The 25,336-nt window shown below is 37.8% G+C and overlaps 4 protein-coding genes across 12 annotated transcripts; 1 reads left to right on the top strand and 3 right to left on the bottom strand.

Moving 5' to 3' along the window:
- Positions 1-37: 37 nt before the first annotated feature.
- Positions 38-5,152, bottom strand: NEDD1 (Transducin/WD40 repeat-like superfamily protein). Of its 2 annotated transcripts, none has more exons than XR_016126727.1 (10): positions 4,785-5,151; positions 4,443-4,555; positions 4,051-4,311; positions 3,842-3,946; positions 3,341-3,406; positions 2,876-3,097; positions 1,758-2,336; positions 993-1,620; positions 481-657; positions 38-404 (listed from the first exon to the last, which is right to left on the bottom strand). XR_016126727.1 is itself a non-coding variant. In XM_008235276.2 (10 exons), exons 1-10 carry the CDS (start codon positions 4,948-4,950, stop codon positions 297-299), a joined length of 2,400 nt encoding a protein of 799 aa, XP_008233498.2. In that variant the 5' UTR covers positions 4,951-5,152; the 3' UTR covers positions 38-296. The 2 variants fall into 2 exon arrangements, 1 of the variants encoding a protein (XP_008233498.2); XM_008235276.2 differs by having other exon boundaries at positions 1,018-1,620; positions 4,785-5,152.
- A 679-nt stretch (positions 5,153-5,831) lies between these two features.
- On the bottom strand, positions 5,832-9,884 carry TOPP4 (type one serine/threonine protein phosphatase 4). Its single transcript, XM_008235277.2, has 4 exons — positions 9,233-9,884; positions 7,486-8,045; positions 7,176-7,398; positions 5,832-6,200 (listed from the first exon to the last, which is right to left on the bottom strand). The coding sequence occupies exons 1-3, from the start codon at positions 9,432-9,434 to the stop codon at positions 7,210-7,212; spliced, it is 951 nt and encodes a 316-aa protein (XP_008233499.1). The 5' UTR covers positions 9,435-9,884; the 3' UTR covers positions 5,832-6,200; positions 7,176-7,209.
- Positions 9,885-17,273: 7,389 nt separating this feature from the next.
- Positions 17,274-20,747, top strand: DAR2 (DA1-related protein 2). Its single transcript, XM_008235279.3, is given in 13 exon segments — positions 17,274-17,456; positions 17,633-17,765; positions 17,767-17,797; positions 18,084-18,171; positions 18,282-18,408; positions 18,645-18,765; positions 18,857-18,940; positions 19,041-19,160; positions 19,294-19,506; positions 19,591-19,653; positions 19,786-19,901; positions 19,992-20,050; positions 20,149-20,747. Coding segments are annotated over 13 exon segments (1,536 nt in total). The 5' UTR covers positions 17,274-17,410; the 3' UTR covers positions 20,484-20,747.
- Positions 20,748-20,956: 209 nt separating this feature from the next.
- On the bottom strand, positions 20,957-25,309 carry LOC103332540 (uncharacterized). 8 transcript variants are annotated; one of them, XR_514160.3, is made up of 9 exons: positions 24,696-25,309; positions 24,264-24,440; positions 23,998-24,147; positions 23,532-23,633; positions 23,375-23,445; positions 23,188-23,255; positions 22,729-22,820; positions 22,500-22,587; positions 20,957-21,537 (listed from the first exon to the last, which is right to left on the bottom strand). XR_514160.3 is itself a non-coding variant. In XM_008235281.3 (7 exons), exons 1-7 carry the CDS (start codon positions 24,942-24,944, stop codon positions 21,296-21,298), a joined length of 1,059 nt encoding a protein of 352 aa, XP_008233503.2. In that variant the 5' UTR covers positions 24,945-25,307; the 3' UTR covers positions 20,957-21,295. The 8 variants fall into 8 exon arrangements, 1 of the variants encoding a protein (XP_008233503.2); XR_514161.3 differs by having other exon boundaries at positions 21,397-21,537; positions 22,713-22,820; positions 24,696-25,307; XR_016126732.1 differs by having other exon boundaries at positions 21,397-21,537; positions 22,729-22,844; positions 24,696-25,307.
- Positions 25,310-25,336: the final 27 nt, after the last annotated feature.

Genomic DNA, 25,336 nt, shown 5'->3' on the forward strand with positions numbered 1-25,336 from the left:
TAAAAACTGCATAATAGCTGAAACATCGTACTCGTGATTGTTCACCGAAATCAAAGGTTTCATTCATTAGCATGAAATGATCACATCTGTACATGTTCACAAACTCTACTTCCTATAACACTTGCATTTCTACCTTTTTTCTTTTATCCCCACCCCACCGGCTGAGAGAGGCAATTCTAGTCTACCTATAGAACAAAAGCCCACTGATGAAGAGCAAATTATAAAACAGAAACAACATACATATCCCAAATCCACAAAAATAAAAATTGAAACAATAATACAATCTTCACCGGTGCTCAAAGCAATTGCCGGAGCTGCTGGTTTTCTTTCCGGAGAGACTTAACTTCTTTCATCAGCTCAGCTTGGTTTTCCAGAATTGCACTCATCACATTTGACGTTTCCATCTGTGTAATGGTTCCAGAAAATGAATGAGGAACTAAACGAAAACAAAAAGAGAAGAAGAAGATAGCAGTTGCATACCTCTTGCATATGAAATTGTCTTAAAATTTCTATATGAAGGTTCCTCATATCTTCGTGTATGGATTTCTGAAAACAATCAAGAGTTTCTTCCAGAGTACGTTGAAAAATCTGAAATGTAAAGGAATTTCCCTGCTGTGGATCTTGCTGAGGCACATTTTGGAGATGTGAACTTCCACCCTGTCACAATTATTGTCGTTCAGTAAACTATAATAATCTAGTATCAATATAAAAAGGCAGCATGATAAACAACTGTGATAGCTTCTCCTAATGGATTCTATTACTGGTTTCCAATTTGAATGGCAGCATAAAATCAAAAGCACTCATTTCAAGCGGGACCCCATTTGTTACTAAGAACACAAAAAGTGAAAGCATGTACCATGCCAAAGCACTAAAATAATCTTTCCTGCTCTATGTTGTTTTCTTTTTTTCGTTTTTTTGAAATAGCCTATTTAAATGCAAAACCCGACAATCATTTATCTATCCAACCAAAAAAAAAAAAGACAGATAATTACTTTCTAATAAGTATGTTATCCATACATTCATTGCTGGAAGAATCCCTGATTCTGTGGCAGTTGATGAATCTGACTTTGACAACAAGCTGTTCAACAGTTCTTCTCTGCCTTCAGCTCCAGTTTTCTTTGTTTTTGGTGAACCAACTGCAAGGGATGTTCTGTCATTGTAGGAAGATGTAGTGCTTATCCTCTCTGCATAAGTAGAGAATCTCCGAGGCAGGGCCAAAGATGTTGGTGAATCAAGGTGCCCCATGATGCCTTTGTTACCAGGGGACATAGGCATGGCACTCGAGGAAATGTGTTCTGGAAATCCTAATGAAGTCTCCTGATTGGAAGACACATCTTTCGTGCGCAAGTTCGGATAACTTGAGCCTAAATTTGCAGAAGAGCTAATACTAGTAAGACTTGCTGTTAAGGACATATCCGGTAATCCAGATAAAATTGATCCTGACGTCTGAGCTGACATCCCAAAGCGAGATGGAAAAGTGATTGGTTGACGCAGGTGAGTATACTTATCGGATAATCTCTCACCACCCCAAGCTTCTGGAGGGGTGATGGATGAGTCTTCACTCTTGGAAGATGGAGCAGGAGTTGATTCTAGTAGTGCAAACGACGATTTGGTGTCATCCTGCACCAAGGAATAAAGCAAAATCATCATTCAGAACAATGTGTCATCCTGCACCAAAGTTGCTCATTATAGTTCAAAATATGAATATTTGCATTACGCATTCATCCAAGAAAGCTAAAGATTTGGATAGGTGAGACCTGTTTAGAACTTGAGCTGGGCTTCCAGTCAAATATTGGATGATCAGTTGCCCCATCCTCTGCAAAAGGGAATCTCCTACTGGACGAAGGAAACAAAAGTGAGGAAGGCTTCTTATCTGCAAGCAAATGGTCCTTCTTTGATCTGTCATGATCATCCCACAGCTTGTCAAGTGTAGGTGTGATTGGATGGACATCCACAAGAGGGGAGAACACCTCCATATCATCCTTGAAGTTATAAGTAGATCGAGGAGCATGCAATCTAGACAATGTTCCACCTGGCCATAAATGGCCTCGATGTGGCGTCTCCTCTGCAGTAGATACATGAAGTGTGCTTGAAGTAAATCCACTGCCAGCTGCTGTAACTGAAGATGTCTCCACAGATAAACTTGAACGGCCTGGATTTCGAGAACTAGATACTCCCATAGATAGAGGAAGGCTTGATGAGGTCACAGAAGGAAGCGGGTCAGGCATAAGTATTGAATCTTCAACAGCATCTCCTAAAAGAGCGGTCTCGAAAGTACAATTGCTTTCGTTTACAAGGACAGGTTTTGACCTTTGCCAGCATAGACTTGTAACAGCCTGATGAATACTGTAAACGATTAGTACAAACAGAGTTAAGAATTTTGATACAAGAAAAAGTTGAAATCTATTGGCTCAACAGAACCATGTCATTCATGTAGACTGCTAGTTAAAAGCTAACGACCTATTGTGTGTCCCTATGAGAACATCCTTGTGATAAATCCACCTAACCAGGGTTGGTAGAAAGTTCGAATCGGGACATAGAGACAATATATATGTCCCTAACCCTAATGGTAAGGCATCTTGATCCTTAGTGATGACAAACTAACAACAGCGTAGTGTTAAATGAAAATGGTAGAAAACAAATTGCCAAAATTTTTAGAGACAACACAAGTTTCTCCAAAATTCGCATGTTTTAGAGATAAAGCACTTTAGTTCTATTAAGCTGCTGTTCAAGGAACAGTGCCCTGATTATGCAGGGATCTTCTAAGCCTAATGCAAGCAAACAAGAATGCGTTCTGTATGAGGATGCGCCAACACTATGCATCAGACAGTGATGGGGAGGACCACAAAAAGGAGAGAGAGAGAGAGAGAGAGACCTCTGAACTACTATAAGCACGAAGAACGGTGAAAGGTTCTGGTTTACCACGGACATCATAGAACACCACACGACCACTGCTTGTTCCAGCTGCCAGTACCCAGCCATCATCTCTAAATGCCAATGAAGAGAAAGGTGCCTCATAGGAAATACAAGATGAATGTCGTCTAGACCCTGAGTCGTAAGTATACAACTTCTTATCAAGCCCAACAGTAGCAATCATCTGTCAAGAGGAAAATATTTTCCATATCACAATGCTTAATCTCTCTCCAGACATTCTGACCCTTAGAAAGCTTCACTATTTCATAGAAAATGATAGAATAGCCTTCATCTTAAACGTAGTGGTTCAAGTCGGCAATCAATCAGAATCAAGAAGAAAAAAAAAGGAACCCCCTCGGCCAAGGAACCGACCTGAAAGGAAACATTATGGACTGCAATATGTAAAGTTAAGGTGTACTTATCAGACCTTGTCATTAGATGGTGAGAAACTGATACCAGCAGTTGGTGCAGAATGCTGCTTCAACCAAGAAACCTGCATAAAAAAGGTTTGAAAAAGAAAGAAAAGAAGAAAAACCAGTTTAGTTACAAACACAAAATGAAAAACTAAGAGAAACAAGAATCAGTAGGAAAGAAATACAGGAAGTTTGTCAAAGGGTAAATTTGACAGCTAATGTTATCAAAGAACAAGATCAATGCTTACTTTGGGTTTGGGAAGAAGGAACAATTGGACAAAATACAGAATGAAAATTCTCTCTACTTCAAATATGACTGTTTCTATCACCAAAATGAAAGCCTGTTTTCCATATATAAATAAACTGGGAACAAACTTCTAATTTCCATTGACCCAAACGGAAATGTAAACCCAAAAGACCAAGAAAACTCAGTAAAGCATTGATGTTGGTACTTCTTTTTTGTTTTTGTTTTTTTGGAATAAACATGTAGAGAGATTCATTAACATACTGCAAACCTTTGGGCTACGACCGGTTGTGTCCCACAAATGAGCAGACCCATCATCACCTGCTGTCACCAAAAGGTGTCGGCTAATCCGGGAGTAGTCAAGCACTCTTAGTACCTGGTCTTAAAAACCAGCAAATAACCAATTAGCTCAGAAACCAGGGACTCAAAGCCACAAAGACCAGGGTAATAATCAGCGGAAAGATGCAATGAGAAGACAACCTGTCCATTAGGGTCCTTGAGTTCAGCAGTCCTTGCACCAGATGTAAGGTTGTGAAGTATTAAATCCCCATCAACACTAATGGAAGCTAAGTGCTCATCTTTGCAATTGTACATTGCACCCGTAATTGTACTAGAATGACCCCTCAGCCATTTAATACAGCGCTTTCTTTGCAAATCCCATATTCTTACAACCTGACCACTTCCACCAGAACATATGTATCTAGAAACCTTGTTACTGAAGCTGAGAGCCAATATAGACTCCTGCATAAATAGTTCAACCAGCAGAACATCAACTACTAAACCAACCCAGTCTTTCAAGTACTATTATCTCCACTGTCACACCATTTTAACACACCATGTCTATTTGAATTATATAATTGTGATTGAATTACCTCAATGTTGTCTCCACTGTCGGTTCCAGCCACAGGAATGGTGCCCATGCTCTTCCCATTCTTATTCCACAAGGATATCTTCTTATCATCTCCAGCACTAGCCACCACCAAATCTGAAAAATCACAACCCACATTGATTAACAAAACAAATGCAGGATTTTTTTTTTAATTAAAAAAAAAAGAACTTTATGATTATTTTCTCCTAAAACTTTCTCATTTACAAAAACCTTGATAATATTCAATTCTTACAAACATAGATAACAAAAATCAAAACCAACACTATGAAATCCATAACCCATCATCCCATTGAGAGAGAGAGAAAGAGAGAAGGTAGTGACTGACTGGTGTGGCTCCACTTAAGCGAATTGACATGGGAGCCAGGAGAAGGAGTGTAGCTCAAAACGCAGGGATCGCCGGACTTGACCGAGACATCAAAGAGCTTGACAGTGTCACCTCCACTTGCTGCCAGTAACGCCATCGATGGATCCAAACCTGAATTCATATTCATTCTCCCTCTTTCTCCCCCAACTTTCCCGATTTGGTTTTTCTTTCCTTCTTTTTTCTATTATCTCTTAATGAGAAGCTATACCTAACTCCACATCCAATTTCCCGGAAAATCCAGTGATTGGATTGTCGGGATTTTTGAGAGTGAGGTCGAAGAAATTATGAAATGGAAGAGTTAGTTTTTATCTTTATTTATTTGTTCACCTTCTTATTTTTTTAAAAAAATTGGGTTTTGAAATGAAAACCCTACTGAAATCGAAAAAGAGGGCGAAATTTAAATGAGAAAGAGAGGTAATTCATGGCCCGCGCCCATGAGCCCATAATTATTTATTTATCTTTCCTTTTTTCTTTGAAATTATTATTATTTTTTTTTTGGAGAGGGTATAAAACAAGAGTTTAAAGTAAATTGTTTAAGGTTAAAATGCAGCAATGATCCCTTGAATCAAGACCCGACTTTATATTTCGTCCTTGATCTAAGGCATTGAGTTTTATGACCAATAAGGCGAATAAAAATTCAAATTTCGGCGAACCACAGCAGACGTGAACTTGGCTTTTGCAGACAAACGAAACCAGGCAGCTTCATACGGATTATGTATCCGCAACAACAAAAAATACGGATTATGCATTGCAGAATCAAACCCAGATCAAGCATTTCCACCCTTTCCACATTTCTACAAGCAACTATTTGCTCATTCAAATTCCTCTTTTTTGAAGAGGATATTGGCAAATTGTTGGCCACAAATTGGCCATATCTGTCTTCTTCAAATTGCTTTAAGATTGGAAACAGCAGCAATCATAAATGGTTAGCAACAGGACAGAAACACGAAGCCATGACCTCCATAGTTAGATGCAACATATAGCCACTAATAACAGTTGGACCATCTCTTAACACCAAAATAAGCTTTAACACCAATGAGTAATATTACTAATAATCTGAGAAAACTGAAGACTTCTTTAGGGAGTGAAATACGGCCATTTCTGTTGGCCTCAATGGAAAGCACAACAATGAGTTGCCAGACCAAATATATGTACACAAATGTCGCAGAATAAAGCATTACAGAGAAAGGTGAACGAAGAAACATAAAATTCTTCTGCCTCAAGCGACTCCAGAATATTTGTCCCGACACCCAGCTTCTATAGCCCCTCCCCAGCTTGAAGCACCGTACTTGGGATCTACTAGAGATAGAGGAAAGTTCTGAGGCTGGCAACCATCATTTCCAGCCAAGTTGCCCAACTAAAAAACGGAAAAAATGTCTGCACGTGGAAAAATAGATATAAAAATAAAAATAAAAGTGAAAAAGAAGACGAAAATGGCCACCAATAGTTGAGTAGCAAATAGCACAATGAGACTAGCATTGCAATTCATGAACACATGATAAAACAAGTCAAATCTACAAAGAATTGCATAACCACGGCGAATAAAGCACAACACCAGAACTACAGGATCTTTTTACGAGCACATGGTTCATAAATAGTTAAAAAGGCTTTTGGGTATGAGATTGGACTGATTGGCCTTCACTAAGAGAAGGCCAAAAATACATGCAGTTGCCTTGTGTTTATGAGATAACATTGATTCTTTCACAGAATTATGTACTAAAAGACCAGCTTCAATAACTTTTCCTTTCCCATGCCTCAATTTTCTCGACTCAAAAAGTGCATCTTCAGCAATTCAAGCAACAATACACGTCAAAATGCAAAATGTGGATCAGCAAGTAACATAAAAACTACTGAGGTATATTTCTAAGGTTGAATCAAACAAGTTACCTTTTCAAAGTAACAACTTAAAAGTGTGGGACTCTTTACAGTTTTCATTTTTCCAAGAAAAGTGGTCCAAAATGCTTGAAAGACAGCTAGGAAACAAGAAAAACATATCTATAGTTTCTTGAAGATGATATAGTAAATCAATGGAACTTAAAATTACAGAGTAAAATAACAGTCACATATGATAGGTAATAACAATCACATATGCATGCACATTTATTTATACACATGCTGAAGAAAAACAGAATTAAAGCAATAACAGAGACAGCATGATACACACACATATAAAGCTAGCAAGCCAATATGCATAATAAGTAATAACATCCACATATGACTGCACATGCACTTACACAAATGCAAAGTAATAGCATAGACAACATGATGCGAATGCAAAAACATACACATAGCTAGTGGACTCACGGACATGATTAATACCAAAGGAACAAACTGCAACAATAATCAGCTGACCTGGTTCAAGACTGGAGCAGTGGTATTGCAATCATCACATTTTTGTTGACATCATGAACTTTGTTTTTTTCTCGGCTGGCTTAAGAATCTGGAAAGAGCACATTAAGTTCTCATCTACACTCATCATTGCACCAGCATTGTCAAACTCACCACAGTAGTTGGGGGCTGAAAAAATTGTAACAAGTTGCCTGTCGGCAAAGAATTCATAACCATCCTCCACAACCTGGACAAAAGAAAATTTGTTTCAGTTCCAAATGTGTAGCAGTGGCTTGAACAGAATGAAAGGGGGAGGAGAAGGAAAGTCAATAACCTGATGGGCACGACAAACAAGGTCCAAATCATGCTTCATTAAGAACTCTGCCACCTTATCGGGGCCAAATGTATATGAGACTCCTCTGTCATTCATTCCCCATCCCTTAACATCTCTACCAGGATCTGACCAGAGCAAATCACAAAGCAAGCCAGTATCAGGAACAGCAGTTGGACGAGGTAAGTTTCTGATCTGATCCAAGTTTGTCAAATCAGGGGAAAGACCACCATGCATGCATAATATTTTGTCATCTATAAGTGCAGCCACAGGAAGGCAGTTAAAGCTGTCAGTGAAGGATTTCCAAAGTCTCACATTAAATCGCCGCTTGCACTCATCATAGAATCCATATATACGATTAATAGAGGCACATTCATGATTCCCTCTTAGCAGAAAGAAGTTCTCTGGATATTTAATTTTATAGGCAAGCAAGAGGCAGATTGTTTCTAAACTCTGTTTGCCACGATCCACATAGTCGCCTAAGAAAAGATAATTTGCACTAGGTGGGAAACCGCCATATTCAAAGAGCCTTAATAGGTCACTGTATTGCCCATGGATGTCACCTGGAAATAAAAAGGAAAGTTCAGGTCAGACTAAAGTGAAATGACTTCTAAACAACCATCGCCATGGGCTGCAAAGATCAAAATGGCCACTTTATCTAGAGATAATACCTACAATTTTTTTTCTTTCTAAATATCCACAACTCTCAAAGATTTGGACTGATTTACCTACTTGTAACTCAACAGAGTAAAAATCTACGTGGCAAATATTTTTCTGAAATCCTTGTGATGTTGCAAAACAAAACATGACAAGAAATTCCGGTTCAAATTGCCCGAGTCAAATGTTTTACCATGATTTATAGGAAATCCATAAATCCATAGGTTAATGGGTGAAGTGATCTTTAACTATCTCATACTTCATCAGGCCCTCCTCACCCCTTCCCTGCGAAATGAAAAAGGGGAAAAACATGTGTACAGCCCCATCCACCCTCCCTTCCAAGTTCCACTATGCTTTTGAACATATCCCATTCTCAATGACTAATCAAGATTAGATAATTCCCCAATTATTTTCAATCTAAACGACATTGAATGAACCATTATAGCCTTTATTTCCCCAAATGAAGGTAGAAACCACCATCATTTTCACATGACATACAACCAGGCACATCAAGGATTTCAATTGAATTGGACAAACGATTATAAAGACAAAACACGCAAAAGAACATATAACATCATCAATAAGCCACAATCTATTCACAACGATTACAACCATAACATTGAAGAGGGAGAACAGAGGATAACTTATTTATCAGAACATCTATAACAAAAAATAAAACAGTATATTCACAAAACATATATTATTTAGTAATGTAGCTTGCCACACATAGCTGATTTTCTAAGCTACTTGTGCAAAAAATTTTAGGTTCTCCCTTTCAAAGTAAAACTCTGAAATGAAAAAAAAAATGCAAATGGGTACTCTTAAACCATAATCTCAACCACAAAGAACTTCAACCCTGTGCTTTCACCATCTTTCCGATAAGCAATTTCATATCAGGCATGCAAGGAAAGGGAACCCATTAGAAATATATATATATATATATTTATATTTATATTTATGTATACATATACAAACATGCAAAACCCCAAAAGGGGAAAAAAGTCAATCTAATCTGTTGCGACTCAAAATTTAAAAAATAAAATAGTTCGATAAATTAGCTGCATCAATGTATGTGGGTATGCAAATATGGTACCGCAGATTTTGATTGGGGCTTCCAGCTCGAGCAAATTGGGCTGCTGAAGAAAGATTTCTCTGGAAGCAACACAAAGCTGTTTGATCTCAGACTCCGAAAGCTGAACCTGCTTTCCCGGCCGGGCTAATCGGACCTCCGTGAGCCGTCTGATTATGTCATCGAGTACGGCAGGGTCCATCGCTCCCTGCCCTTGCGAGGCCATTCGATTCAATTTTCAGATCCTCGTTTGAACGGCTCAGATTTCCCGTCAGACACAAAAGAAGAAACCCTAGAAATCCGAATTCGAGAAAAAGGGTCTCTCTTTTTTCTGTCTGAGCTGTTATGTCTACGGAGGCTCTCTCTGTCTTGTATTTGCGCTTCGAATTTGGCTTTTGGTTTGGTGGGTCAATTTTCTCAGTGAATATATTTTATAAAAATAAAAGTAATTTTCTTGGGAAAAAGAGTGGGAGACGGAAAAGGGAAAGCGAACTGGAAAATATGATAATAAAATAGTGGGTTTTTTTTAATTGGGGAGAAGAAAGCGTCAAAATATTGAAGATGGAAGACGGCTGCAACTCCTATGTGACGGAGGAGTCTATAATATCTGAAAAGAAAATAATGAGTAGGGCAGACGACGTCGTAATCCTCTTCCGCTCACAGCTCTGATCTGAACAATTTGATTGTTACCTGGTTTGGTTGTAGAGAGAATGGGCTTAAATCGTAGGCCCATCCAAATTTGGATGAGTTCGGTTAGGTTTTGGGTACGTCGTTTTGGAATAAAAACTTAAGGCCCGTTTGGTAATGTTTTTAGAGAACATTTTCAGAGAATGTTTTCGTAGAATGAAAACGTATTTTCAGAGAACAAAAACGCATCTGATAGCTTAGTTGAAAACTGTTTTCAGAGAATAAAAATAGTGAAAACACGTCTGGTAGTAATATGTGAAAATGATAAAAACAGTGAAGACGTATGTAACTTTAATTAAAATGCATTATGTTTTCTTTAATACAACATTATGTAATCAATATGTGAGTTTTTTTTAAAAAAATAGTACTTACATTATTTTTAAAAAATATTTTTTAAGCATCTTAAAGAATATCATTTAAAAAATAGAATAAAATTCTATAGTATAAAACTAGAATTATCTTTATAAAAAAAAAAAAAATTGAAACCTCAACTTGACCTTCGCTTTCACTCTCTGCAAATCCACCCCAATTCTATCATTCCCCCCTCTCTCTCTCTCTCTCTCTCTCTCTCCAAAATTGAAGAATCAGATCAACCCCCCTCTTTTCCACTTTCTCTTCATGCTGCGGCACCCTCTCTCTGTCTCTCTCTCACTTCAACCTCACATTCCAATAGCTTCCCAGCTCCCTTTCCTTTTCTTGGACTGAAAATTGATTCGGCAATTAGTTGTTCAACGATGGTGGTTCAATTCAATTGTGTAGAGATTTTGTTGGGTTCGATTGAGTGGCAGTGAGAATCTGGTTCGATGGAGGTGGTGATTTTGATTGGATAATGTTAGTAGTTCAAGCTCTGCGTGTGATTCTCTGTTGGCAGCGTTTGATGGTGGTTTTGGTATGATAGGGAGAGAAGCAACGTGTTTTCAGTGTTGTTTCTTGTGAGAATGAAAACAGCTTTTTTCTGTTTTCTACAAGTAGACGTGAAATTGTTTTTGTTTTCATAAAACGTTCTCTGTGTTTTCTGTTTTTGCCCGGCAAACAGATTTTCTGTCTGTTTTTGTTCTCTCAAAATGAAAATGGGCTCTCAAAACATAAACGAACGGGGCCTTATTTTTTTCCCTTTTGGAAAAACGTCTTTGGCATTGACATTTTAAAGATGGGGGTCGTTTTCTTTCTGTATTTGACTTGTTTGTTCATATTTTTCTTGGTTTGTTACTCAAATCACGCAATTTTTTTATAGGAATTCTCAGAACAACAAAAGAAAGGTGCTATAGGAAAATGAGGCATTTTGTAGAAATATTAAATTATTAATTCTTTTGGATGGTCCTTATTGAATTTTATTATTTTAGTTGTTTTTTTGTCATCTCGACCCACATATGGGTTTAGAATGTTGACAGAAATTTTTTACAAGCGATAGTTTAAAATTAAATTATAAAGAGATGAGGGTTTCTCACACACACTATCATCGTGTCTTAGGGTTCGAGCATAAGACCACTAGTCTACAAGTTAAGATCATTTTCCATTGGGCTATAACCAGTTGACAAAACATTAAGTGGACAAAACATTAAGTGTAACTTGATTTCGATTTCTTGTACAATAACAAAAGGATTTTTTTTATGAATATCGAAGATTGAAGATGGTTTATTCAAATTTCGGATATTGGAAGGAGAAATATCACTAATCTATAAGAGTTACAAGCTAACCGGTACAATAACAAGAGATTTTTACCACTCGAATTATACAATAATGTATGGAAATAAATAGATTTGATCATGTCTGTTTTTTATTCTTTGTATTGTGATTAAATCTAAAACTATGTCGTCTTTTAATTTTCCTAAACCCAAAACCCTTGAGCTTTATAACCAAAACGATATCCTTGTGGACAATCACAACAAAACAAGAAGCACAATACATAATCATAAATATAAATATGAAGTTATGGCCTAATAACAACGTAACTGACAAGTGATCATTTCCTATATAAATTATAATAGTCTAAACAAATAATTTAAGCATCCGTGTTAACTTCACAAAGTTTAGCCTGCGAAATCTATGCCCCAAAAAAACTAGGACTAATATTGAGGTGGGAAGAACACAACTACTTTACCGCAAATTCTCATAGGGACATCAAGCCCGAGCAAATTGGGCTGTTTAAGAAAGATTTGTGAGGAACAAGAGCTGCTTGATCTCGGATTCGGTTAGCTGGACCTGCTGGTGGCCTGGCTTCACTGATCGGATACCTCCAAGAGCCGTGTGGTTATATCATCCAGTACGGCAGGGTCCATTGGTACTCCATCCACTTTTGAAGCTGATGCACTGCTGCATTCCGGATCTTTAATCCTCAACGGCTGCCACTTCTCCTGCTCAATAAATAGGAAGAAAGTTTCCTGCATGTTATAGTTGTTTCAATGGAAATGGAAGCAAGATAAATTGGTCATATATTTTCATTATATCTTGTATATAACTTGATCACAAAGTAATTAACTAGCAAAATTTGTCTAAGCCCTGCATCTTCTGAGAAAAGTAGCCAAAACTCAAACACAATATCATCAAGAGAATATTAACACAGGGCGGGACATGACATAAAAACACATACATATGATACTGCAGAGCTACTGCCCCCAAGTGAAGTCGTGCTGCTAGATTCTGGAAACGAAGAAGATGGCTCTTGCTGTTGTGGTTTCGTATCCACGCAACCAGCAGCAGCAGCAGCTTGTGGTTTCTCATCCTCAATAAAAACCAAATATACTTAGGACGAAATTAATATAGCCATGTGTTTTGATCTATATAAAAATTAATAATAAATAAAAATTAATGAAGCAATGAGAGCAAAACTCAAAATTTCGTATTTTGCATGTTTACGTAAATGTTCAATCATCCAGTAGGGCAAGGTCCATGCCTCCACTCCATTTCTCAGGCGTTTCCATGCATTCTAACTGGCACAGTATATATACAAATATCAAGTCATTACGCTATTGAATTTCAGATTAAATCCACCACTCATGGTGTGTGTTAAGGTTATATTGCTAGCAATCGAAAACATACTATTAGATTCAGAACAAGTAATTTGGATAATTTTTTGAGTGTGAGCACCACTATAATTATGTTAAACTACGACACTCAATAGATGACCATTTATATAAAAAACTGTCGTGATATTTTAAAAGACGACCAATTTTATAACACCATCCTGGTAAAGTACCTAATACGCCAACATATTAGGTTGATTTTTAAAATTGCGACGATACCTTATCAAGACCGTCGTGTTTTCATGAGGCGCTAAACAAAAATTCACTTTAAGTTCGCGAGCGCGGAGCTTTTCAAAAAACACTCGCTCTCTCAAACACTACACTCGCTCTCTCAAACACTGCACTATCTCAAATTCTCTCACGAACCCTTCACAAAACCCTCTCTCTCTCTCAACTCTCTCTCACATCGATGAAGCACATCTCCCTCTCGCCATCCACCGAACTTGACGAGATCGCCATCTCCGTCACGCCGTTCAGGACACGGAGTTCACCGAGATCGCCATCTCCATCGCGTCGTTCAGTCCACCGAGCTCACCGCGTTCAGTCCACCGAACTCGCCTCGTTCGCCAAAATTTATTCTCTCCCTCTGAAAACGAACCAAGCTCAAGCACTAATTTGAAGGGAAAAACTACAAGTAATCTCTCTCTCTCTCTCTCTCTCTCTCTCTCTCTCTATCTCTCTGTTTTTTTTTTCTTCTTCTTCTTCTTCTTTTTTGATTTTTTTAATTTTTAATTTTTATGATTCATGAATGGATCAGTGAGGGTTTTAATGTCAGATCTGGTTATGATTGTCTCGCGAACACTTTGCAATGGGTATGTTTTATTATGTTTGGTTTATTATCGAAGAAACTGTGTATGTTTTATTTTGTTTGATTTAGGTTCTTCCATTAAAGATGCTGATGAGTTGATTTAGGAATTAGGGCTTTGGGTATAAAAAGCTGGTATGAAATCCACACCATCGACTATTTTAGGGATTTTATATAGAATGATAGTTTTCCATAATTCTATATCACTATTCTGCAGGCAATGCTTTTTTTTTTCTTTCAGTATAATTGTCATGATTAAGTTTCATACAATGTGCAAATGCTGACCTACTTATGCATATTTTGTAGCTTCAACCCAGAGTGGACATGCAACTGGCGATGATTGGCAATAGGAGGTCTATAAAAAGTGAGATGTCCTGACTTGTTGTCCAATGAATAGATATAAGATTAAAAGAAATCTGGGTTTTATCTATTTGTGTATTTGATTATATATAGGTTTATTGTGAATGTAATGAGCTGCTTTAACACCAGAATGGCAATGAAATTCTTTAGTAGTAGAAAACAGGACATAGCAGGTAACAAAACCTAGGAGTACATTGTTTAGAAGAAAATGCCTTTTACATGTGACATAGGATTGAAAAGGGAACAGAAGGCAGGGTTTTAGAGGGATTGGCCATTTGAGCAGTTATAAAGATTATATTCAGGCTTGATTAGTAGGAATGCTTGTAGCTGCTGGGATAACAGAACATAGCAGTAAGAACCTGTATGGTTAGACAATCAAATTTTCTGTTGTTTTCAGTAGAAGTAAGATGAATTTCACGTATTCTATATGATTAAAATAGAAGTTTAGGGCAGGTTTGGCTATCTTGGTAAGGAAGCTTACTCAGTGGTCAAGAAAGTTATTAGCGTACAACTTTCTTTGCCTTGCTCCACTTGAGTTGTCAATCTCCTTTTTGTGACTTGCAACATGCAAATAGTACATCAACTGACTAGATATTAGGGTACTTTTTGCACATTTAAGTAGTTGATTTTTCAAATTTGCACATTTTAGTTCTTAAATTTGGCCATTTGTGTTAATGTAACTGTGTATTTAATATGTGTAGCTAATTATGTTTATATATCTGAATTTGGTTTTAATGGAATTTTTAATGCAGGTTGCTCAAGTGCTTCTCACACTGCCATGCATATTCATTTTCCCAACTGGATTTGCTATATGGGATTCTATTTCAGCTTTTTTATGGGTTGGTGGGAAGCTGGACTGCTTATCTCATCAGTCAACTATATGTTGAGTACAGAACTAGAAGGGAAAGAGCAAAGGTTGATTTTAGGAATCATGTAATTTAGTATACTCCATTATTTAGGAAGTATGTATGTGATAGGAATAAAGATTGATTAACTATGTAATAATATTGAATCTTCAAGTTTTATGAAATAAACAATTTTTGAGTATGTGTTCATTAATAAAACAATATAGTTGGAATTCTAGTTAAAATTGTTGTAGATGACGGATTTACAATACAACAGTCGTCTTCATAGCTAATCAATGGCGATTTTTAGGCATTAATTAACCGCCATCTTTACAAACAATCCACGACGGTTTTTGTAAACAAACCGTCATCTTTATTAATATAATTAATGATATTTACTTCAAACAACGACAGTTTTTAACAAAAACTGTCGTCTTTATATGAAAACAACGACGGTTTGTAACAAAAACTGTTTTCTTTACATATAATAGACGATGGTTCTTTAAAAAACCGTCGTTTATAAGGAAAAAAAACAGATTAACTTTAAAAACTGAGTAAAAGAAATTGGATATAACAATCCAAGATGCTTTCCCTTTTCAGGACACCACAGAGCAGAGACTAGATTATCTTATTTGCATCTGCAAGATTTGGTAATTCATGTGACTTGATTCAGAGGCATCTGTCTGTCGCCCTTTACTAGAATATTGGCATCTACATGTGACATACATCAACTGCTTCTAATTCACACAACTTCTCCTAAACACACACAAAAAAGAAACGTTACAATATTTTTGGAAACATCTCAAGCTGAGAATAAAGCCTGTCCTAGAAATTGTATGGCTCCTAATTAGTTAAATAGAGTTCCTAGCTAGGGTACCAAGACAGCTGACAATAATATACCCCCAACCCAAGCAGATATCTAGGCCTCAGATTAATGTTTCAATTAGGTCGAAGCCTACCCTTCAGCTAAAATAATTGGATAAGTAAAAAACCATGGACGGCTTACAATACAAAGGGTCCCATTTATCTTGAAATTAGTGTTTGATATACATATACTTTTGTAGATATGGATAGGAATATTAGAGGACGGTTGCCCATGCAAAAACCGACTTGCAAGAGAAACAGTTGCATGAAACGAGAATAACACTGTTTTGCTATCTTCAGTCAATATAATGTTATGACAAGTACAATAATTTTTTCACGTGGCATAACATTATTAGCCAAAGATAGTGAACTAGTATTTTTCCCGTTGCAACCAAGTTTTGCAACTGCATTTTAAGCTGTAAAGTGGGTTGACTATGTATATAAGATCGTCATGCATCAAAGGTTGAAACAAAGTTATTTTCTCAAACTAATGGAAGTACCCTTCTTACATACAAATGATAGACAAAGAGAAACTTTTATGAATGGATTCTTGTGTTGTGTATGTAAGAAGGTTTTTATTATTAATATATATATATATTTTAATTTTGTTGAGAGAATATTATTGCCATGTGAAAACTTAATGGAAAGAAATACTAGTATATAAATAATAAAGTATCTTATTCCAATCCAAAGGAGGCAAAAGAATTATTATATTGGCCAAAAAAAAAAAGGGAAAAGAAAAGGGAGAATAAAAACCTGTTAATTTAAGTGGACCACCATCCTTTTGGGCCTGTCTGTCTACCTATTTTAAAGGTCTTGTTTGGCTGTGTTTACGTAGGGGAAGAGATTGGTTATTGGATAAAGCCTCGCACTTTGCACGCATCCAAACACACCCTCAAGTTCCTAAATCCAGTTGACGACCAACAGCAAAAAGTGGAGGCCCATGGTAAGTACGTAAATAAAGCGAATATTCTGAGTCATTTTTAATCGTAAACCCGGGAAAACGCAAATTCGTTCCAAAATTCAAAACCAGAAAGAAAGAAAGAAAAGAGAAAAGAAAAGCGAACGAAAAGAGAGAGAAGAGAACATTCCTCCATCTCCATCTCCAACTCCAAATCCAATCTATGACGATGCGTACACACACCGCACGACCTTTTTTTTTTCTTCTCTTTGTGGATTCACTGAGCTGTCCTCCACCGTTACTTTTATGGTCCTCTGCCTCACCAGATTCCATCCCTCCCTGCCTGTGCCGCATGTATGTGTATGCTGCACATATTTATTTATTTATTTGTTGGGTTGAGAAATGAAATGAATTTCATTGTTTTGGAAGCGAAGAATCTCAGTCTTTCTCTACGTCTCTGTGTCTACATTCTAAAATCACTTTCTTTCTCTCTCAGAGATTCTCTTGCTTTCTTTCTTTCTTTTCCCTGGGCCTTTTAATTTTAACGATGCCCAGTGCCTTGTTCTTCTCCCCCTTTTCTTTCGAGCCGTCCGTCACGTAATCCCTCTCTCTATCTCTCTTTCTTTCTCTGAGGTCTCTCTGTGACCGTCCTTTTCGAGGTTCTGTGTGATTCCGGCGAAGCCCTCTCTATACATAGGAGCTTCATTTCCATATCACATGGCTCCCACAGGTGTCAACCAGCTCTCTCACCCTTGTATTTATGGTACAACATACCTGTCTATATATTCATCTCCTCTCTCAATCAAATTAATTCAAGTTTTTCAAACTCTGTTTTTTCCTTTGGGCTCTGTTTTTTTTCCTTTCTTTTTAAAAGCAAAAAGAAAGAACGGAAAAGTGGAATTAGTTGGGAGATGTTGTTGAAATTTTTGTGGTAAGCAGGGGAGTTTGTTTCTTCGTACGCAGAGAGGAAGTCACGCTTTATGAAATGGCTCAGTAAACTTTTCAGGAGCGGGCCCGGTCGCGGAAACGCAGCTGGTAGTAATCATCATCCGCAGCTAATTGGCGACGAAGAGCATGATTTGGCGGGCACCACCTCGATCCTTGGTTTGAACTTTGAACACCAACCCTCTTCTCTTTTTAGCATTCTTGACTTCTTGCTGCTGTTGTTAGGAGGTTACAAAATTTTGTTCAATTTTGGCTGCAACTTACGTCTTTACTTTTCAGTATAGATTCTAAGATTGGTATTGTATATATGTTCTTTTGAGATTGCAGAAAATGGGGTTTGATAGAATTTTCTCAGCATTAGACTTGATGCCCTGTTAGGCTCTGTTGTGTCCCGTGTTATGCTTTGGGTGTAACATTTCTAAAATTAGTTTCTTTTCGTGATCAGGATGACCGCTCTAGAGCACAGAAGGAGAAAGAGGAATTAGACCATGCAATTGGACTGTCTCTGGCTGAAGATTTGAAGAGACGAAGTGGTAGGTATCTATTGTTCAAGATTTAACTCTGAATTCTACTTTGTGTGTGTGTGTGTGTCTATTTGACAATGTCATAACTGAGGGTTCAACTTTTGATTTTTAATTTCCAGGATATAGATGGCAGGCAGAGAGAGATGAAGAGCTTGCTAGGTCACTTCAGGACAGTTCGAATCCGCCTTTATATCCTCCTTATGCCCCAGCGCCTGCACCGTATTATTCCTATGGAGAAACACAAAGGTAACATTTTTCAGTTGTACTAGTAATTTTGTGCAGCTCAGGGTCCACAGTTTTATCAATTAAAAATCAGTGTTAATGGAGCTTGGAGGTTGTTGCAGCTGTTTATAAAAATTCAAATGAGTTTGTGATCAACCTGAGTCTAAGAGAAGAAGGGAAAATCAACTTCGAGTTTAATTTCACAACTTCCTAATCTTGAATGTTACTGAAGCTTTCCTGTTTATGCCTGAAATTTGCAGAATATGTGGCGGTTGTAAACACGATATACGCTTTGGCAACTATCTGGGATGCATGGGAACTTATTTTCATCCCCAATGCTTCTGTTGTCGTTCTTGTGGTCGCCCGATAGTTGAGAATGAGGTAGCTTGTCTTCCTTGGATTCATATCACTGTATCGATCTCTTTTCTTTGCTTTTATCCAGTTCTTACCGGTGTTTTTCTCTTGATCCAAGTTTTCTTTGTCAGGGAGGGAACCATATCACAAGTCATGTTTTAAAGAGCTGGCCCATCCCAAGTGTGAAGTTTGTCATCAATTTGTAAGATGCTGGGTTATTGTAGCTCATCTAAACTTGGTCTTTGTCATTACTATAGTTATCTATTTTGACATTACTTATACTTGATTTTGAAAATTTTCAGATTCCAACAAATCGAGCTGGTTTGATCGAGTATAGATGCCATCCATTTTGGTCACAAAAATACTGTCCATCACATGAACATGATAACACAGCTCGTTGCTGTAGTTGTGAACGTTTAGAGGTACTAATCTAAGCCAGTGCGATAATTTTTCCAACAAAAATTGTAGTGCCCTCCGCAAAATATTATTGAAATTTGAAAATGAAACACCATGAGCACTAAATCAAATCATTCTGTTGTATTCTTCTCCTCTAAGTCTTGGGATGCAAGATACGTATCGTTGGGAGACGGACGGAGTTTATGCTTTGAGTGTATGGAATCTGCAATCATGGATACCGGTGACTGTCAGCCCCTGTATCATGCCATCAGAGATTATTACGAAGGAATGAACATGAGATTGGATCAGCAAATTCCCATGCTTCTGGTTGAAAGACAAGCACTTAATGAAGCTATTGTAGGAGAGAAGAGTGTAATATTTGATAACCAAAACTGGTTAATTATTTGAGTTTTTTGCTCTGTGGAATTCCTCTAATTCAAAACTGGTTCCTTGCAGGGCCTTCATCACATGCCCGAGACCAGGGGTTTATGCCTTTCTGAAGAGCAGACCGTCACCAGTGTATGATATCAGACAATTTTTATAATTTCTTTTTCCATATTTATTAAAATTGTAATAATTCATGAGCAGAGCTTACCAAAGTTTTTATATATATATTTGTTTCCCTTGATTTCTCTATTTCTTATTAATCAGATACTCAAAAGGCCAACATTTGGGAGGCATCAACTGGTCGGAATAAAAACCCAACCTCAGAAATTGACTCGAAAATGCGAAGTTACTGCCATTCTTGTTCTCTATGGTCTCCCAAGGTAATGTAATTTTAAGACCATATTCTATAATATGCAGAGCATGAAAGCAAAATGCTAACCATAATCTTCTCTCTTCGAAACCGAATGCAGATTACTAACAGGTGCTATTCTTGCGCATGAGTTGATGCATGGCTGGTTACGCCTCAAAGGTAGCATGTATTTCTGAAGCTCTCCCAACATGAACCTCCTCCCTCTATTTTTTTTTTTTTTTTGGGAGTCATTTTTCTTCTTCAACTGGACTGTGCAGGCTACCGGAATCTTAATCCGGAGGTAGAGGAGGGCATCTGCCAGGTGCTTTCATACATGTGGCTTGAATCAGAAGTAATGCCAGGATTTAAAAACATGCCATCTTCATCTACATCCACATCAGCAGCTTCCTCTTCCTCTTCATCATCGTCATCGAAAAAAGGAGGAAAGTCCAAAGTTGAACATAAACTGGGTGAATTTTTCATGCACCAAATTGCCAACGATTCTTCCCCTGCATATGGAGGAGGGTTTAGATCAGCTAATGCAGCTGTCAACAAGTATGGTTTACGTCGTACCTTGGACCACATTCATCTCACTGGAAACTTCCCATTGTAATAAGGGAAAAATAATGTTCCCTGTTTCTGTCTCTTTGCTGTACACGGCCGCTGAAGATAGTATTTGCCCAATCCCAAAGGATTGAGCTCATCACTGAAGCCATGTGAGGATACAAGTCCCGTGTCACTCTTCCAATCAATAATGTTGCTAATAAAATGCATATCTTTCTTTCTTTGACATAAGTGATTCTTATGTTTTCATCATTTGTATGGCGATCAATTACGCGCTTCACAGATGTTAATGAAGTTGTGAGTTCATCGGTTCTGGAATTTTTCCTAAGAGAAGTTTGGTATCTCCTTTTCAGTTGCAAAAGTTTAGCATTTTTCATTATGTAAAACATATCTTTGTATGAGAGCAAGCTTGGGATCACGTGAAAGATTCCCGAATGTGAAGAACAATTCTTGCGAAAGAGAAGCATGTCACTTCAAGCCACAATAAAAAATAAAAATAAAACCCCGGAAAAATATACGGGATACAAAATAAGCTCTACTTCATTTTCTTTTTGAATTCGAAAAAGACAGCAACACATCATAGTTGCAATTTTACATACATGGTATTATGATGGATCAAATACAGTTGCAAGAAATGGGCCTAAGATTTCTCAGACAAGAAAAAGATTGAATATGTTTGAGAATTGTAAGAGAGTGGTGTAGCATTCAATTCTAAGTGTAATATAGGATCGTCAATCTATACATGGAAAAATGTAATTCCCACAGCAGCACCGCAAAACTAACTACCATGAGATTTGTCATAGCAGTCTCTCACTCATACCCTCCTTTCCTTTGGCATCACTTCTGAAAGACGGGCATCGACTATAAACCAGCACTCACATCTGCTAACAGCATCTTCAATGTCTCATACGTCATAAAACAAATACCTACACCAGGTACCACCTTGTAGTATTCTGGTAGGATCCCTCTATACAGGCCACGTAAGCCTTCCGTCCTGAATATTTGCTTAAACGTACCAAAAAGGCCTGTTGTGTAGACACGGGCTCGGCCACCGGCCCCTTCCAACTGCTTCCTTCGTCTCACAAGATCCAATGGAAATGTTGCTGCATAATGTAGTGAGAATCAAATGATAAGAGACAGCACCATTCTAGAATAACATCGTACTCTAATACTATTTGAAGACTAGATCTCACAAGGTCATGAAACTTCTTAGGTCTCTAAGAGTTAACCAATCAATTATAACAATGCAAAGACAGTGTAATATGACAAGTCAAGACGCGAAAAAAGACTCACGAAAGAGGACAAAAACCAAGAAAATAAAACTGAAACAGATGATCAGACAAAAAAAATACTCTTATCAAGTTCATCTAGGATGTGTCGCATTTAACTCAAAGAAAGCGTATTCTTGCTATAGAACAAAAGCCACTGCAACAGTATGCCCATGTAAAAAGTTGTACCATGAAAATGAACTCCCATGATTGCTTTCATTTAGCAATATCATTGCAAGCTATAGTATCCATAAACAAGTCACGAGAAAAAACTGTACCCAAGGGCAGCTTCCAGTAAAACGCCAGTACCAAGGTTGTTCAATGTAAGGAAATATAAATTCTAACCAAACAATTTCTTCTAATGCCCCAGTGACATAAATGGAATGATGTTACACTCAGAATGAGCTTGAATAGTGACACATTTACTCTAACATGCAGTTACACCCAGATAAGTAATATTGCCTGTTACACTACTAGCACTATGCAGCTTGACAATCCAGTGCTAAGTATGATAAATCAGAAGTCATATATTTGAATGAATTTCAGTTTGTTGGGCTTGATAATTCGGTGTTAAAATGTTTTCATTCAGTCAGCAATTTATTTAAAAGCCAAAACTTGCACTATTATGACATAATGAAGGAAAGATAGACTAGAGGGCCTTAAATAAAGTATATTTAGATATTAAGATCCAAGTGAAGGCAACACTAGCCCAAGGCCATCCCTGCAGACAGCAGGGGCTTGAAGGATTACAATACCGAAGAAGCCATTGCAAAAGGAAGCCTAAGTGAGAAGCATACCTCAAAGAGGACACCTCTCACATTTGGTAACTGAGAACATAGGTTCACCTGACAGCAGTGCCACCCTATAATAGAACCGACTGCAAAGCTTTGGGAGACAAGCCACCGAAGAAATGTTGGAAAGATGATGTAAATCAAAACAAGATCTTTATATTAAAAAACTTAAGTTAGCTGAATGATGGAGGAGAGGAAATTTCTTGTCAGCTTCCTTACTAAAATTCTCAAATACCAGATAAAAAAATGACTCCAGTCTGGTTTCTGGCTCTAGGGGTCAGTCTGGTTAGAGACTTGGTGCAGAGCCTGCACCACATCCAGTTTTCTCTGCATCAAAAGCATAGTAAACAGCTATGTGCATTAAGTTTTAAGTAATATTGACATTTCTAATTAAGAAAACTAAATTAACTAAACCAGTTTGTTAACTGTAACAGCACAGTTCTAATTAGATTTGAATGCAAAAGTTCAGATCGGGGTGTTTCACGAAGGTAAACTTAATAAATTATATCTAAAAGATTACATTGCCTAAATAGTAAACAGTGAAAGAAAATGTACGTAAAACTACAGGGGCAAAGAAGCATTATAATCAAGCATCAAGGTTGACACTGACATATTACAAACTATGACTTCCATCATGAACAACAATCACCAGTATATGACACGAAATTAAAAAAAAAAGTGTACGATCACTCACCTGTTGATGACGCAATTCCTGAAAGGCTCCCACAAGCAAGACTAACCAACACAGTAGAATCATTGGGCCTGATGTAAAGATAATGAAAATAACATTATAATGTTAGGCCAAAACACAGGATCCATGCAAAGGTAATTGTAAGACATTAAGACCCCAGAATTGCTGAATCAATTGATAAAGTAACCACCTATGTGACTGCCAAGAAGCTCTCAAGGTCTCATACACAGAAAAACTGATAGCTATACTGGGTCCGACACCCTGCATTATGGACAGAGCAGTAGTTAGATACGCACAGGAAAACGGAATTCTATCCATAATTAAAGTTACAAAAATATTCAGCATACCAAGAGGGTTGCTCCAAGTCCCTTATAGAGGCCAAAAAGACCCTCATCTCGACTAATAGTTCGCAAAGTTTGCCAAATACCTTTGTAGTACATCACATTTGTCTGCAAAGTTCCAACTAATTAGTAGAGGAGCAAAATGCATATGCAAAAATTATCACTTGAGACGAAGAGCTTTAATTCAGACTAACATATATAGTAAACCAGACAGGACACAATTGTTCAAACTGGAGTTGAATATTTTGCCTTTGTAGCACTGGACTGTAAACTTTCAGGCAAGTTTTTAAAAAAAAATATATATATTTCACTCATCCAACTCACAAAGAATTGAGGACACATACACTAATGCCCAATGAGAAAGGGCAACACAGCATCCCCAAACATGTCAATCGATGGTTCAACAACTTAACAAATCAGCACATAAATCTATTAAAAAAACAAAGATTGCTTTCCAACCATCTGATCTCACCTGAGCTGCAAGGCGTGTCCTTACAAGATCCAAAGGATATGTAGCTGATGCAGCTGTTATTCCTGCCAACCCACCACCCACAAAATGTACGCAAAGGTCTGTACTCAAGTTCTCCCTATGATTTTCCAGTCCTGGCATTGTTTGTAGGAACTGTACCACATAAAACTCAATGAATTAAAGATCAAGCAACGAAGCAACAACGCAACAACAAACTAGCTTGAACTGTATCTGTATGAAGGTAACATTAACTGAGTGGCTTTATCAACCTTTTTATAATGTTCGTATGCATAGAAATTGACAGAAGAATAAGGAAGACGATGAGCAATTGTAACCAGATTTCCTTTCCAGAAAGCTCTAAATCCTTCTTCACCAGCAATCCTTGAGGCCTCACGCCATATGCTAGCCTTTCTCAATGTTGCAACATCTGAGTGCATTCCTTGCACCTAAAAAGATAGCATCATATCAATAAAGCAGTTCTTGGTAAAATTAAGCATAACACAGCGTTCACTAACCTCATAACAAAACCCAATGTTCAGTAACCCCAAAAATACTATATTCAAAGTCCACTTTTAACCCAAACTTTCATTCAACAGAATACAGAAAGCCCCTACTTTCATGTGAAAATAAACCACAACAAATATTAGCAGTAAAAAATATCAGCTTGCGAAAGCAAACGTTAAGAAAAGAAAAGACTTTACCTGAAAAAGAATGGTAAGGCGAGCAAGAGGCGCCGTACACGTTTTACTAAGAGCTCCGGCAACACCTCCGGCGAGAAGCTGCGACACCGTTCCAATCTGAGACTGTTGGTGAAGAGGCTTCGGCTGTTTCTGTGGCAGGGACTGCGCCAGTGTTCTCACACCCCCTTCGACCGCCACGCCTCCATGCCCAGTATTCAGAGCTCTCTGCCCTCCTTCCACCACCACCCCAACTCTCGCCTCCGTCTGCATTTCAGTATGCCCTAGAATCCCCTATCTTCGCCACGAAGCAACCTCACCCTCAATAATCGAATCTAGAAACAATTGATTGTTGTCAAAAACCTTAGAGATCAGTAATTGCACGAACCCCGACGCAGTTTTCCGCTTCTGCTCTGGAGCTTCATTTCTTTGTCTGCTCTAACTTTGCCTAATTTGAACGCAGGACGGGGGAGAAGAATGTCCAATCCGACGTCGTTGCGGCCTCTTCAGCGCTGCGCTGCGCTGCGCTGCGTTTGGTTAAAAAGTTAGGGTTTGCGTCATCGAGAACTTGCCTGGTCCGCAGTTTCGTTCCTGTGCGTTCAGTTATATCGTAGCAGGAGACAGACACCCAGTTGCAATTGGCAAGCGCAAATATATTTTGATAA

Source organism: Prunus mume, linkage group LG5 (assembly GCF_029339155.1).
Source record: "Prunus mume cultivar Tortuosa linkage group LG5, ASM2933915v1, whole genome shotgun sequence".
In the NCBI taxonomy this organism is placed as follows: Eukaryota; Viridiplantae; Streptophyta; class Magnoliopsida; order Rosales; family Rosaceae; genus Prunus; species Prunus mume.

Excerpts from the sequence above, each read along its gene's own strand:
- LOC103332540 (XM_008235281.3), bottom strand. The coding sequence starts at position 24,944 with ATGCAGACGGAGGCGAGAGTTGGGGTGGTGGTGGAAGGAGGGCAGAGA. Across the intron at positions 23,446-23,531 it reads GACTTGGAGCAACCCTCTTG|GGTGTCGGACCCAGTATAGC; the intron begins GTATGCTGAATA and ends TCCATAATGCAG. Across the intron at positions 21,538-23,187 it reads AGGAATTGCGTCATCAACAG|CAACATTTCCATTGGATCTT; the intron begins GTGAGTGATCGT and ends TACATTATGCAG.
- TOPP4 (XM_008235277.2), bottom strand. The coding sequence starts at position 9,434 with ATGGCCTCGCAAGGGCAGGGAGCGATGGACCCTGCCGTACTCGATGAC. Across the intron at positions 8,046-9,232 it reads AGCCCCAATCAAAATCTGCG|GTGACATCCATGGGCAATAC; the intron begins GTACCATATTTG and ends TTTTATTTCCAG. Across the intron at positions 7,399-7,485 it reads TTGTTTGTCGTGCCCATCAG|GTTGTGGAGGATGGTTATGA; the intron begins GTTATTGACTTT and ends TCTTTTGTCCAG.
- NEDD1 (XM_008235276.2), bottom strand. The coding sequence starts at position 4,950 with ATGAATATGAATTCAGGTTTGGATCCATCGATGGCGTTACTGGCAGCA. Across the intron at positions 4,312-4,442 it reads ACAGTGGAGACAACATTGAG|GAGTCTATATTGGCTCTCAG; the intron begins GTAATTCAATCA and ends CTATTTATGCAG. Across the intron at positions 658-1,017 it reads GGATTCTTCCAGCAATGAAT|GGTGGAAGTTCACATCTCCA; the intron begins GTATGGATAACA and ends TAATTGTGACAG.